This window comes from Centrocercus urophasianus, unplaced genomic scaffold, assembly GCF_019232065.1.
Source record: "Centrocercus urophasianus isolate 14NV4802_14NV808 unplaced genomic scaffold, USGS_Curo_1.0 seq_39, whole genome shotgun sequence".
NCBI classification, from domain to species: Eukaryota; Metazoa; Chordata; class Aves; order Galliformes; family Phasianidae; genus Centrocercus; species Centrocercus urophasianus.
This window is the reverse complement of record NW_024884966.1, coordinates 3,295,404-3,310,002: the sequence shown is the minus strand read 5'-3', so window position 1 is coordinate 3,310,002 and position 14,599 is coordinate 3,295,404. Positions and strand designations below refer to the sequence as shown.

The 14,599-nt window shown below is 51.2% G+C and overlaps 1 protein-coding gene across 1 annotated transcript; it reads left to right on the top strand.

Moving 5' to 3' along the window:
* The first annotated feature begins 4,143 nt into the window (after positions 1-4,143).
* On the top strand, positions 4,144-14,272 carry TRAM2 (translocation associated membrane protein 2). Its single transcript, XM_042832602.1, has 11 exons — positions 4,144-4,173; positions 4,718-4,781; positions 6,039-6,148; positions 6,381-6,497; positions 7,481-7,539; positions 7,988-8,072; positions 8,172-8,242; positions 8,581-8,685; positions 9,065-9,223; positions 9,764-9,927; positions 10,165-14,272. Exons 1-11 carry the CDS (start codon positions 4,144-4,146, stop codon positions 10,236-10,238), a joined length of 1,038 nt encoding a protein of 345 aa, XP_042688536.1. The 3' UTR covers positions 10,239-14,272.
* Positions 14,273-14,599: the final 327 nt, after the last annotated feature.

Sequence of the window (14,599 nt, the reverse complement as noted above, 5' to 3'; positions counted from 1 at the left end):
TGTTTTTTTTTTTTTGGCTTTTCTTTTTTTGTTTTTTTTTGGCTTTTAATCCCTTCCTTTTCCACACCGATGGAGCGATGCAGCTCACGGAACCCATGGATTTGCGTCCGCGTGGGTTTAAGCCACAGAGTGCAGCTCTCCGTCCCGAAACTGCATGCAAACAATGCGAGTTTCGTTGCCGTGCTTTAATAGAAAAGCAACCTGGTGAGGTTGCATCTCTGGTGGTTCTCATCTGCAGCTGCATTTTTCGGGCACGGCGCTCGTAGGACGTGGGGTTTCAGTGGCCGCAGTGCTGTGAAGGAGCTGAGCCCCCCATGGGGCTGGGGTGGAGCTGGGGGGGTTGAGGAAAGGTCTCTTCTTCTTTTATTTCCATAGCTTTTAATTCATTCTCCTGCTTGTGCTGATTGCTGGCAGGGTCCTCCTGCAGGGTGGCTGTGTCGGGCAGCATCCACCGTAATCCTCCCCATAGCAGAGGGCTTGGGATGCCTCTTTTGATCCTCACTTCTTTATCTTGCTCATCTCCAGCCTTCCCCCTGGGGTCCTGTGCCCATTGCTGCCATCCCACTGTGCTTTTTTTGGTGTCAGCTTGCATATTTCATAGAATCATAGAATCACAGCACGGCCTGGGTTGCAAAGGCCCACAGCGCTCACCCAGTTCCAACCCCCTGCTGTGTGCAGGTCACCAACCAGCAGCCCAGGCTGCCCAGAGCCACATCCAGCCTGGCCTTGAATGCCTGCAGGGATGGGGCATCCACAGCCTCCTCGGGCAACCTGTGCCAGTGCCTCACCACCCTCTGGGGGAAAAACTTCCTCCTCATATCCAACCTAAACCTCCCTGCCTCAGTTTAAACCATTCCCCCTTGTCCTATCGCTATCCACCCTCATAAACAGCCGTTCCCCCTCCAGTTTATAAGCTCCCTTCAGACATTTCTGCCTTTGGATGCCTTTTCAATGCCTGGGTGTCCTCCCCATCCTCCTCCTCCTCCTCCTCCTCCTCCTCGCTGGGTTCCCACCTTCCTCATGCGGAAGCAGCCCAGTGCTGCTCACAATAGGGCTGTTTCCTGCAGGGGAGGGCTCTGTAAATGGGATTTTTAACCTTTTCCCAGGCAGCCCCACTCCAGGCAACGCGGGCAATGAAGGTGATGCTCAAAGGCTTCTGAGCATCTCCCACTTCATAGCATGTGTCCCAATGGTTGAGGGTCGCTGATGTGGCACTGAGGGACGTGGGCAGTGGGTGGGGGTGGCTTGGGGTTGATCTTGGGGAACTTGGTGAGCATAGAATCATAGAATGGCCTGGGTTGAAAAGGACCACAATGCTCATCCAGTTCCAACCCCCTGCTGTGTGCAGGGTCGCAGCCCAGGCTGCCCAGAGCCACATCCAGCCTTGGATGGCTGTTTTCGTGGCTGATGGGTCATTTCCAACCATAATGATTCAATGACATGAAATCCTCCTTGAGCATCCCTTCGGTTCACAACTTCACCCCATCTCAGTGGGTTGATAGCAGAAGCAGCCTGGGAGTTGTATTGCAGCAGGGACTGGGTACTGGTGGTGATATGGGGACGCAGTGCTGCCTGCTGCCCTTTGCCTGTTTGGGTGCTGGGTGCATCCTCATAGAGGTAACATGGGTTGTGGGGGCATTCCCCCAAAAGGAGCCATCCCAAATGCAGCCATCCTTGCCTTCCCACCCAGCCCAAAGCCTCCATGACACAGAACCCTCCCAGATGTTGTGAGTGCAGTGGTGCCCCTTCCTTGGGACACCCAAGGTAAGGCTGGATGGGCTGTGAGCACTGATGGAGCTGTGGGTATCCCTGTTCAGTGCAGATGGGACAGATGGCCTTTAAAGGTCCCTTCCAACTCAAACCATTCGATGATTCTGTTATTCTGTGACTCCGTGGCTTTTGCTGCACAGAGTGCATGCGGTCACTGCCTCCACCAAAGCCCAGTGTGTAAAGTTTAATTTAATTTTTTGGTTTTTTTTCACCAAAACCAGCTGAAGGTTGGAAACACAAAGCAGCTGCTCTCCATCCTCACTTTGCATATCTTATTTTCGCTGTTTGGCAGAAAAATGAAAGCCAAGCAGGGCTTGGCTGAGCCTGCAGCTGCCCACCTTGCTCATACCCACATTGGGGAGCACAGGATGGGGTCGGGCAGCATTTGTGCATGTTAAATCTGGGGGAGATCGTGCTGTTTTGAGGGCTTGTTTCATACCTGAGCTGGAAGGGCTTCCCGTTGGTGGGTTGTGAGTGGGGCTTTGTGCAGGATTGACTTTTCCATGCTGCCGTGGTGCCCTGCTGTGGGGTGAGCCATGTGTAGGCAGAGGGGCTGCTCTGCCCTGGGAGGAGGGCTTTTTGGGAATGGCTGCTGTTTACTTTCCGAAGCTCTGGTCCAAAGTTTGGCCTTTGGTTTACATATAGAGCCTGTGTCAATGCCTACCACGGATCAACACGGCTTGCTTTCAGCAAACACTGCGGCTGGTGGAAGGGAGAAAAAAAAAAACAACGGAGAAAAGTCTTCTGACAGCATTTTATCTGTAATTAGGGTTGTTTTTCAAGCACTGGAAATATTTTCCCAGCTCGGGCTGCTGCAGCTCCCCCAGCCTCCCCCACCAGCTCTGCAGTGATCAGAGGCTGTGAGAGCTGGGGCTGCTTGGCCCAGAGCTGGGGGATCTCAGGGGGGCTCACTGCAGCCATAAATCCTACAGGAGGTGCAAGGGGATGGGGCTGTGCTCCATGGAGCCCAGGGCAGTGCAGGCACACAGAGCACAGCCTGGAGCCCAGGAGCTGCCATCAGCAGCAGTGCTGTGCTGGAGCCCTGGCACTGGGAACAGTGGGGGCTACTCACCGGGGGTTTCCCAAAGCCACCTGGATGTGGTGGAGCATAAAGCACTTCCTATGTGGTATCTCGTCCCTTGCAGGCAAATCCCACTCCCCTCGTACAATTCCAGTATCAAGATCTTATTTCAGTGTGAGCACAGCGAGTGTCTTCCTGCTGCAGGTCTTGTGCCTCTGAATAATCCTTGGCTCACCAGCTTCTTCTTTCTGTGGCCTATCCACAGGCTGCTTAATGGCAGCTTAGAAGTGTCTGCTTCCTGAGCCAAGGAACCCTCGTTTCTGCCTTCATAGGATCATTAAGGTTGGAAAGACCAGTAATATCACTGAGTCCAACCATCAGGAAGATGTCAAGGGAGGTTTAGGTAGGATGTTAGGAAATGTTTCTTCTCTGAAAGAGCAGCGATGCTGTGGCACAGCTGCCCAGGGAAGTGGTGGAGTCACCATCCATGGAGGTGCTCCAGAGACTTGGGGCTGTGGCACTGAAGGACGTGGTCAGTGGGCATGGTGGGGTTGGACTGGGTGATCTTGGAGGTCTTTTCCAACCTGAATGATTCAAGGACTGAAGAATGGAGGGATGTCGCTGGTGTCCTGGCTGCCATGTCCCTGCTGGTTCGTACCATCCATTGTGTGCTCCATCTCATGGAGCTGCTGCTCTGGAAGCTGCCACTCTGCCTGTCCAAAGCTGTGTTTGAGCCTTTAGAAAGACTGAGGGCCACCTCCAAAAAGCCACAGATGCAGCTCTGGTGATGCACCCCAGCCTCTCTGGCTGGTTCCAAGACTTCATCCTGGAGATGGTGCTTCTGGTTGTGCTGTACTCCAGGATGAAGTAACCTTGCTTTCATTGCCAGCAGGCCTTACAGGAGCCAGAAGCATCTCCTTAAGCCAGCCAGGCGATGCACTTTTTCCATAACCACCCCAAATTCTGCCTGATGTCTCCCTCTCCTTGGGCACTGTGTTCCTCACTTCTCTGTTCCTCTGTCAGCAGAGCCCAGCAGCATTTTGGCACTGGGGCAGCTGCATCAGCCCCTTGCTCAATGCCCTTAGGAACAGGATGGGAGCGCTTGGCAAAGCCCCTGTGTTTTCTCCCCCAATAACTACGTCCTGCAAGACATGAAGCAATCCTTCCAGCTGGGTTTTTAGTAGTTCTCAGCTCTTAAACAGTTGCAGCTATGTCTGTGAAGCTGTCTGTCAGCTGTGGCACTGTTGGGGTTGGTTGTGTGAGAGGCTGGAGGCTTGTGAAGCCCTCAGGCTGGAGGTAAAACCCTGCCTATATGCAGGCTTGGACAAAGACAAGGGCATGGTCAGAGGGTGATGTTGGGTTTTGGGGTGTGCCAGTCTTGGGTAAGCTTCTTTGGGGTACAGGGATGGGATGCTCAGCTCTGCCGCAGCACCACAGAGCCTTCTGCCTGGGTGCTGGGGTTCCCTCCCTTCAATTAAAAGCAATAAATGAAGAATGAACAGCATACCCTTCTTGGCAGAGGACCCAGCGTCTCGTGTCTGGAATTTTATTTTCTTTGATTCATTCTGGGGAGTAGAATGGATGGGTCTGAGGGATGGTTGTAATTAATACAGCACGTAACGCTGCAGAGCTTGGTGGGACCACAGCAGTGGCTGAGTAACACTTGGGCTGGATGGGTGCTGCTGAAGGGATGCTCGTCCTCCAGGAGCAGCTTCCCCACCAGGCTTTGCTGGCTTTTCCAGATTTCTTTCATCCCCCCCCTTCCCAAATACCTGGTCCCATTGGGAAGCCTCCTTCCCATACCAGTACCTACACCCTTCCCATCTGCCCGCCTCACATCCCCCTTTCCCAGCACAGTAAAAGTTGGCAGAGGAATGAAATTAGCAATTAAATTTGCTTGATGCCCCCTTTGTGTGTCTTTGACAGGTTACAGCCAAGACTGCCTTCCTCTTCATCTTACCTCAGTATAACATCAGTGTGCCTACAGCAGGTAAGAGATGCTGCTGCTCCGGGGGAAGGAATCACCCCAAATCCTTGCTGCTGGCTGCCATGGCCTCACCTCCCAGTGAAGGGTCTTCAAATGTGAGAAATGTTAAAAGGGTTTGCTTGTGTTTTGGCTGCTCATTCCTACCTCCCAGCCACAGTCAGGGCTGTGAGCATGGTGTGGAGGCAAAAAGAAGTGGTTTGGGTGAAGGATGGGGCTCAGCATTGGGCATACACTTGGAACACACAAAGCCTGGCCTGGCAGCAGGATGGTGTGGCTTATTGAAAGGCGTTGAGCATTCCTCCAGTCGAAGAGAAGGGTGCAACAAGAACAGGATGTGGCAGACACAGAGAAGATGGAAGGGCAGCCCACTAAGTCATGGCTGAAGGACTCGCTCTGCTCCCAAATTGAATTGTGGTCTGTGTTCCCCTGCAGCACAGTCCAGACAACTTCCTCTCTTGTGCCTGAAGTGATTTACTCATCTTTAGCCTTGCAATTTTATCATATACTGTGGTTATAAACCCTGTGAGAGGCATTAGCTCAACCTCTGGTTTTGTACAACGCCCAGCACATGGGGACCAGGTCATGCACATCTTCATACCAGCTGTCTTCATAAACCCTATTCTAACCTTACTAGGACACTTCCAGTCTTAAAAGCAAATATGGGCTGAAGCTTTATTTGAGGGTAAAGAGGGTTGGTGACAGATCAGATAGTGAGGACTGGGGCAAGGGGAAGCAGCAGCTTGGCAGGGCCTGACCTTCACATTGCAATGCTTTCTGCAGCTCTCCCTAAATCTACTTCTTGCCCACAAACTGCAAGACTGCAGATAGATACTGAAATGCAGACTGTGGGAGTACTTTGGGTGCTGTTAGGTCTGCCATTGCTCTGGAAGTGCAGGCTTCCCATGAGTACTATTTCTCATCCTCTAGCCCCGTGCTGCTTTCTTAGATCGCTTTATAGCACAGTACACCTCTGTTCAGGCAGCTGAGTCCTGCTCCTGAGTGTCACCTCCCTTGAGGCGTGTGACAATTAAGAAGCTGTCCCCGCATTGCCAATGACCTAACTCAGGCTGAAGACCTTTTTTACAGGGCTTTCTTCCAGCCATGTGGCCACTGGCATAGTCTTGACCTCTCTCTGCCTCCAAAATGCATGCTCCCATCCAAGCTATGTTGGTTATAGCCACCTCAAGGCTTCAAGTGAGTCATAAGCCTTGGAAATCGTTGGCATTGAGAGGTCTTACCCACAATTTGATCTCTTTGCAGATGGGGAGCTGGTCCAATATCACTACGGTCTGAAGGATCTGGTCACCATCCTCTTCTACATCTTCATTGCCATCATCCTGCACGCAGTGGTGCAGGAATACGCCCTGGACGTGAGTGCAGTTTGGTGTCTTGAGTAGATGGAGTGTCTCAAGTACCATGGATGGGACACAGTCCGGCTGCAATCAAATGTGGCTCTGGTGTGGTCCAGAGGCTGGGGTGGCCATGTGTAAGCTGTCATCTTTGGGCGATGCTTAGGACAGGGAGGAAGAAGAGAAAGGAGAGTTGCTGACCTGGTGGCTCACGTTTTCTTTTCCTTTCTCCTTTCCCTCTGCTTCATCCCAGAAAATCAACAGGCGTCTCCATCTCTCCAAAGTCAAACACAGCAAGTTCAATGAGTCAGGGCAACTGGTCGTCTTCCACCTCACCTCTTTGATTTGGTGCTTGTACGTTGTGGTGACGGTAAGGCATAGGGCTAGCTGCACTTTGGGTTTCCTGGGGGGAATTTTGGGTTTCTGGTGAAGAAAAACTCAATGAAAGCAAAGAATCCCCCATCACCCTTTGGGCAGACGGTGTTGGAGAGATCAGAGTGTTCTAGCAATGAGGAGGATTTGATATGCATTGGGGTCTAGCTGTGGTTCCTGGCAGTGCTGGGAATGGATGCTTGAGGAGGGGTCCCCTCCCTGCTGCTCAGGGGGTCCTGCCAGCCCTCTTAGAGGACCACTGTCACCTCCAGATCAGTCCCTTTGGGAACCTTCGGGCTTTGCTCCTGCCCACACTGCACAGAACAGGTCATCCTTGCGTCCCTTGCCCCTCCCCTGGCCTTTCAGGAGTCATGCCAATTAAAAGAAAAGATTTGGGGCAGTGAGGGCACAGGTGATGGTGACAATTGGCCTCAGGCAGGATGAATTTTCCATGCAAAAATCTCTTTGCAAAACCCAGTGCAGACCCCTGTGGCAAGACCTGTGCACATGTGGAACAAGAAGGGAGCTCCTGTAATCTCTGTGAGTGCAGGGGAATGCAGGCAGGTGGAAAATTAAACTACGTGATGCATATTTAATTGATTTTTGTAGGTGTTTTTTGTTCCTCTTTCTCCTCAGAAGTATTCCTTTATGCTGAGTGATGCTTGGGCTGGAAAAGCCCCCCAGACCATGCACATGGTTTCTTGCAGCTGCACTACTGATATCTCATCCCAGTGTTTCCAGAGCATCCTCCTTGCATTGCCCAAACCCCAAAACATCCTGTCCCTCAGCTCAGGGCCTTTTGTGCAACCACAAACGCAGCTTTTGTTACCCAAACATGAGGATGTCATGAAACTAGAGACGTGGGAACATATCTGAGCTTGGAGAGCTCAGTCCTGGCTTGTGCAGGGGACGTTAACCTTGCCTCATTGTAACCACGTGCTGCCTTGTTCCTCTATCTGACGACTTGCCTCTCTTTTTCAGGAAGGATACATATCAAACCCCCAGAGTTTGTGGGAAAACTACCCGCATGTTTATCTTCCGTAAGCACTCACATTTTGTTCTTGGGCTGACTGCTTCCTTCCCCCATGCCATTTTCCATGTGGCTGAGAGCGGGCTGCTGGCAGCACAGAGCCCTTTGCATGCAGTAAGATCCTTGTCAGGGGTGGGCATCTCCTCTGGAGCTTTGGGGAGGGTGTTCTTGAAGGGCTTTTTCATGGTTTAGTTATTCATCACCTTGGGTAGGTTGCTTTGCTCTTCGTTTTCCATGGTAGAAACGAAGAAGAGGGGATAATTCTCCCTTCTGGGGGTTTTGCAAGAGTGAGATTTGCTGGGGACGTGGAGACCACAGCACAAACACCTGGATGAAGCCCAGACTCGGCTAAATGTAGTCCCCTAAATCCAATGGCATCGGAGCAGTGAGGGGATTGCTTGGGGCCCCAGGAGCCCACGGCACCCAAGGCTCGCTCCACAGCTCATCCCTGCCTTCAGCTTCCAGGTGAAGTTCTTCTACCTGTGTCAGCTGGCCTACTGGCTGCACGCGTTGCCAGAGCTCTACTTCCAAAAAGTTCGCAAGGTGAGAGCTGTCCAAGGGCTCCAGGCTCCTTGGGGCTTTGGGATTTGAAGGGGGGAGAGGACAGGGTGAGGGGATTAACACTGCTCTCTGCCCTGCCAGGAGGACATCCCACGCCAGCTGCAGTGCATTGCGCTCTACCTGGTGCACATCGCCGGCGCGTACCTCCTCAAGTGAGTCGTCTATCTCTGTGTTTTGAGCTGGGGCTTTTGCAGGGTTTTTCATCCCCAAATTCTTCGTCTGGGGCTGAGAATCCAGGGAGATAAAGTAAATAGCGTGAAAGTTGAACTCCTAGCTGCAGGATGGTACAGAGCTGCTTTTGTGAGGGATAAACTACTGGTTTGTTGCTTTGATGCTTTGGGGTCGGGGATTTCACCATTGCAATCTGGTCATCTGAGCTGTACAGCTTTGGGCTGGTGCTTACTGCAGCTTAAGGATGGAACATTCTGGATGTGAAGGACCAAAGCTGACCAGCCTGGTGATGCTTTTTTCTTCTTCTCCTTCTTTCTAGTTTAACCCGCTTGGGGCTGATCCTCTTGCTGTTGCAGTATTTAGCTGAATTCTTCTTCCACATGGCCCGGCTGGTCTACTTCACAGATGAGAACAACGAGAAGCTGTAAGTGGGTGAGCTGGCCGTGGCATTCCATCTCCAGTGCCCTCTGGTTTTTGCTGTCACCTTGCAGCTCAACACTGGGGGACACTGAGAGTGCAGCACAAAGTGTATCTCCAGAAGAAGTTGGATTGAGGTTAGGGTGGGGAGAGTTGGGAGCAAAGAGGTTACTGAGCTGCACAGTGCTAAACATTGGAGCATCTCCAGGTCAGGAAGGGGAGATGTGCTAGAGGAGATGTCTACAAAGTGCTTCTGCACCACGGTGCATGCTGGCAGCGTGACCTTCTGCTGAGAATGGGGTGACATTCTGTGAGAATGGGGCGCTGCATATGGCCATGGGGCCCAGAGGCTGCTCCTGTCCACATCTTTGCTTGCCTTCCATCAGGTTTAACGTCTGGGCTGTTGTCTTTGTGGTCACCAAGCTCTTCACACTAACCCTCTACATTTTGGTCATTGGCTTTGGTCTGCCACGCGTGGAGAACCAGGCCCTGGAGCCAGAGAAAGGGAATCTCTTCAGCTTTCTCTTCAACCATATCCTCTTCAGGTAGGAATGTCCTGCACCATATCTGTTCCTTCTCTGCATCCTTTCCTGTGAGTATCTTGTGAAACTATTTCCCTCGTATTTGTTGAAGGAAGTAACCAGTTACAAAGGATGAACTGAAGCAGACACCTTAGGGAAAGACATGCGTGTTCTCCCTTGTGGACCCGTAACTGTGTATTGATGTGGTCAATGAAAAAGGAGTTTTTCCATCTGCTTGTATGTGTTTGGATGCCCGTTAATGGGGGAAGCAGGGGATGGGATGGGCTGCCATTGTTTTGGGCAGTGCTGATTGAGATGGGCCTTATAGCTTCTACAGCTCCCTGGAAGGAGGCTGTGGAGAGATATGGGTTGGTCTCTGCTCCCAGCTAACAGTGACGGGATGAGAGGTGACGGCCTCAAGTTGCACCATGGGAGGTTCAGGCTGGATGTTAGGAAACATCCATCGGTCCATGGGAACCTGGTCCACCGGTGCGGGGTGAAGGCCAGGCCGATGGTGGCCTGGCTCCTCTCTTCTCAGCCTTGCCTCTTCTCCGCCCCTGCCAGAATGAGTGTGCTGCTGTTGGTGTGCCTCTTCCAGGCCTCGGTGATGTGGCGCTTCATCCACTTCCAGCTGCGGCGCTGGCGGGAGTACTGGCACGAGCAGAGCAGCAGGAAGCGGGCCGCAGCCTGCGCCAAGCAGCCAGCCAGGCCGCTCAAGAGAGACTCGGGTGAGCAGGGGGCGCCGGGAAACGGGCTGCCCAGATTGCTGTGGGTGCCTGCAGTGCCCAAAGGCAGGCTGGATGGGGCCGTGGGCAGCCTGGGCTGCGGGAGGTGTCCCTGCCTGTGGCCCGTGGTTGGGCTTTAAGATCTCTTCCAACTCATTCTATAATGACGTATAGAATGTGTATCCATATATGATGCTGGCCCACACAGGTGAGGTGAGGTTTTTCTGTCTCTGTCCCCAGGTTACCATGAAAATGGAGTGGTGAAAGCGGAGAATGGCACCTCGCCGCGAACCAAGAAGCTGAAATCACCCTAAAGGCCTCGGCTCCTGGGGAGGAGGGTGAGGGGCCAGGACTGAGGGCAGCCCTTCCTCCCAGTCCTCACAAGGTTGTCTTGAGCAGCTTGGGAGCAGGCCGTCTGCCCGAGGTGTCTCACTCTCCTCCCTTTCTTTCTTACTTTCTTGAACCATTTGCAATAAAACCAAAAAGGTCCCTTTCCCCTGCTCCTTTCCCCTGCAGGAGCCTTTTCCGAGCCTCCTCTGGTTTTGCCTTCCTCTGTTTCACCGTAAATCAGTGTGCAATTTTATTATTTTTTTTTCTATTTTAGTGTTTGGTTATTTTGCATTTTTGTTACAAATGCGTTGTAGATGGTTCCGAAATACTTTTTTTGCTCCTACAGCATGTTTCTCCCCTCTCTCTGTGTTGATTCCCCCCATCCCCTGGTTCAGGGCCGTGGCAGTTTGAAGGCTCCATGTGTCAGCTATGGGAACGGGCTCCAGGGGAGAAGTACGGGGACTCTGAGACCCATGAGGTGCTCATGGCTGATGCTTTCCCCTGCTGGGGCAGTCCAGCCAACACTCAGCACGTGTTGCATGATGTCGATGCTGCAAATAGGGACTAGTGTCTGAGGGAGGAACCTCTGTTGTGTCTTGTCTCTGGTTGAGTGGGGTTCCTCCAGCTCCTGGCTTCAAGCTAATTTTAGTGATCTAGGAAGCAGAGAAGGGAGACGAGTTCCCTCTTCCTATAGGACCCACATCCTAGCCTTTACTTGCCCCAGCTTTTCTGGTACAGCTGGGTCCCCTTTATTCTCTGGACTGCCCTGTAGTTGTTCTGCATCCCCCAGCACTGAGAGCTGGGCTCAGGGCTCTGCAGCTCATCATGCCTTGTTGTGGGGCAGTGACATCCTCAGGTCCAGGTGAATCCTCGAGCCCTGCCCCACTCTGAGACCTGGCCTGGCTCCTGTCAGCCTCCTGTGCCTCAGACCTGGTGAGCTCATGGCTCGTCACCTCCTCCAGAAGAGTGAAGTGGCTGCTGCAAAGGGTTTTGCCTTAATGGGACTGTGCCCCTTGTGCTTAGCCATCCTCATTCCTACCATGCCAGTCCAGCTGTGCCATCTGCAGCCATCAGCTTCTCTTTCCATAGGATACACAGCTTGTATCCACCCAAGGTGCTATCAAATGTAGGGTTTCTTCCAAAAACCCTAGCCCCTTCATCCCTTTCTGAGCTGTGAATGAGATGACAGGAAGGATGCCAAGGGCTGTGAGGAGTAGCTTGTACATTAGGAAAGGCCTGTGAGGCATAGCTGTTGGCAAATGGAGTTGTCTTAAATCTACCTCAGAGGCCGTCTTTTGCTACAGACCACTCTCTCTCTTGCACCTCCCTGACCTGAGGTCTGGGGGAAGCCCAGGTGCCACTGGCTCACTCCCCTTTGCTGGTGGGCAGCACCTCCTGCCCAGGGTTCTCACAGGTCGGTGGGCTTCCTTGGGGTCTGTGCACCAGTTTGGATTTGGCTGGTGGGTGCTTCTCACCCCATAGCTCTTTTTTGGGGTGCTTTCTGTAGCTGGGCTTTGCTGTTGGTGCCTCTTGTGCAGCAAAGTCAGCTGTAGCTCCCGGTGCATGGGGTCGAGGAGAGCCTGGCCACTCTTTGATGTGCGAGGCAGGATGGAAGCCCACCTTCCTTATGGGTGATGGGATGTGTGGTCTCATGGCATGTCACTTGCTCAGCCCCTCCAGGCATGATTCTAGCTTGGGCTTTTTGCAGTGAGGCTGGCACAGTTGTCATTTGTATCTTTCGTCTTTTGGAGAATGAGAGACAGTTGTTTGTCTGCCACTCTTGGAATGGAGTCGCTTTTTCCTCCCTCTTTTTGTCGATGTCATTTCTCCCTTCCTCCTTTCCTTGCAGAGCCTCAGCTAATGCTGGGCACAGGAGGGAGAAAATGTGTAGGGACGTGAGTACAGTTGCTCAGATTCCACTTGTTCCTCTGTTCCCGTGACCTCTGAGTCAAACAAAATGTCAGCAGGAGTCTGGAAGAAGGTCCCCCTTTTTGAGGGGAAGTGAGGAAGGAGACTTTGAAGCTGGCGCCTCTCAACAGCTGAGGATTGGCTCTGTTGACAGATGACACATACAATCCTCTCAGAAACCGGCTGCTGAATAATTCCTCTTCCTGCCTGCTTCGCTTCAGGCAGCTTCTCCACTTGCACAATCCTGTGTCTTCATAGAGTAGCTAATTATCGTTGTATCCCAAGTGCCTTATGTTGTCGTGTAGCATCTCGTGTGCTTGATCTGTGTAGTACAGCAGCAGCTGAACACCCTTTCTCCTTATGACATATGTACAACATATGCTACATTTATGTATCTTTTTTGTTTAGATTTTGGTTTTTTTCTGTCTTTTGATAGAGCTACCAGTAAAAGGGACAGTTTGCTTTGGAAATATTTCCATGTTTTCTTTCTGCTTGTTGTTTGTTATTTTTTCTTAAGCCCAGAGATGATGTTCTTTTTTGCCCTCCTCTGTCTTTAATCCTCTGAAATCTTCATCCTTCTTCTGTTACGCCAAAGCATGGCATGACTTCTGTTTGGTTATTTAGTGCTGAGCCTTTGCTATAAGGCAGTGCGAAGTCTCATCCTCGAGGTTTCCAATCTGCCCCCCATTGGAGGGGCTGCCCCGAGCTGCTTCTGTCTCTGGCTTTTAGTGCAAACACCATCTCTGCAGTAACTGCTTTTATGTCCATGGCATTTCTCAGCAGACCAAGCCTTCTTTTCAGCCCAAAGAACTTTCACTGCAAACGGTTACTGGTCAGTCTTCCCTTGACTGCTTTGTGTGCAAAGATGCTGAGAGCCCTCCATCATTGAGTAAATGCTCTTCTTGCATCCCATCCTGTCAAGCTCCCTGTCATCTGCAAAAAAAAAAAGCCACAACTACACCAACAAACCCAACCTTAAGCAAGAGCTGTTGTCTGCCACAGTGCAGGAACTGACAGACTATGCAAGTTCTGACTTTGTGTAATCTTTGCTTGCTCTGCGCCCTTCTTGTGGGCTTGAGGCTGATTGTGCCATCTCTGTCTATTACCAATGTAAGGTCAGGGACTGAGTAGTCTGTGATTTTTAGTGTGCAGTGTGGTGTTCTCCTATCCTACTCTAGAAACCTTTGAAATACTGGCAGCAATTCTCTCTTTTTGTTGCAGAGAGTTCAGGGATGGGCTTGGGAAGAGAAGAGGGTTGAAGAAGAACAGATGTAGCATTTCACATATAATTTTTGAGTGACTCTTACTTTGTGGGGCATTACAGTTATGTTGTTTTGTTGTTGTTTTTTGTTTAGGATTTTTCTTACTCATGTTTGGGTTAGTGGTAAAGACAAGTTCTGGTTCCTCTGTAGGACCCCTTACCCCTATCTTGTTTTAAGATGTATTTCTGATACGCTTCCCTGTCGGAGGGGAGGACTACCCTAGGATCCTCCTCTGACCCCCAAGTTATTCCCAAGGCCTGTAGGTACCACAGCATTGCTGCAGTGCATGGGGATTTGCAGCAACAGCTGCTTCTTACCTTGGATGAAGTTTTGGTAGATGGAGCCTGACATGCACCAACAGTAGGTGGAGATTTTGGGGTCTGATTTACAGCCTTCCTGGAAGCTTTGTGAGCATGCAGTAGATGGTTTGTTTGGCAGGCTTTGTACTCAAGCTGTGAAGTTTGTTACGTAGCCTCGGGGCTGTGGGTGGGAGTTTTGCTGGCAGAGAGGAAAGATGGCCATTATGAAAGCCAGGCGGAGGCACGTAGCTTTCCTTCAGGTATGTTGAATTCCATGGACCAGAACTTCAGCAAAAGGAACTCGAGGAAAATTTTTTGTTCTTCCATATTCCAAAGTTTCGAATTTTGGAGGGGGGCGGTGGGGAAGCGACAGTCTGCAATATTTTATCCATCTCTCATTTGTTTCATTCTTCCTGTCACGTAAATATATATATTTTTTTTTTTGTACGGTTTATGTTCGTTGTCGTTTATTGTTCAATGACTTTTGTGATGAACTCAACAGAAGTATTTTCTGAAATAAATAAATAAAAGGCATAGATTCTTCCATTACTGCTGCTTGCTGACGCTTTACCATGCTGCTAAGTTAAGAGAGCAGGCTGGGATGGGCCGTGCTCCTCTCCCTCCTGTCACGCCAGATGTGGCCATAACTTTGGTCCTCATATTCCCCATTGCTAGGGCTCATATTCTTGAATTTCCCATGTCTACAGCATGGGCAGCTGCTTCTGACTTAGTTATCAGTGGCTGCCTCGCTTGCTGGAGGATATGGGCATTTGTAGGATATGATTCATTTGATGTGGTTTAAATGCATAGTTTCTGGTGAGCTCAATTGTATGCTTTCTGCAGCTGGCCCTGGGCATGCTGCATGGGTTGGTTAAG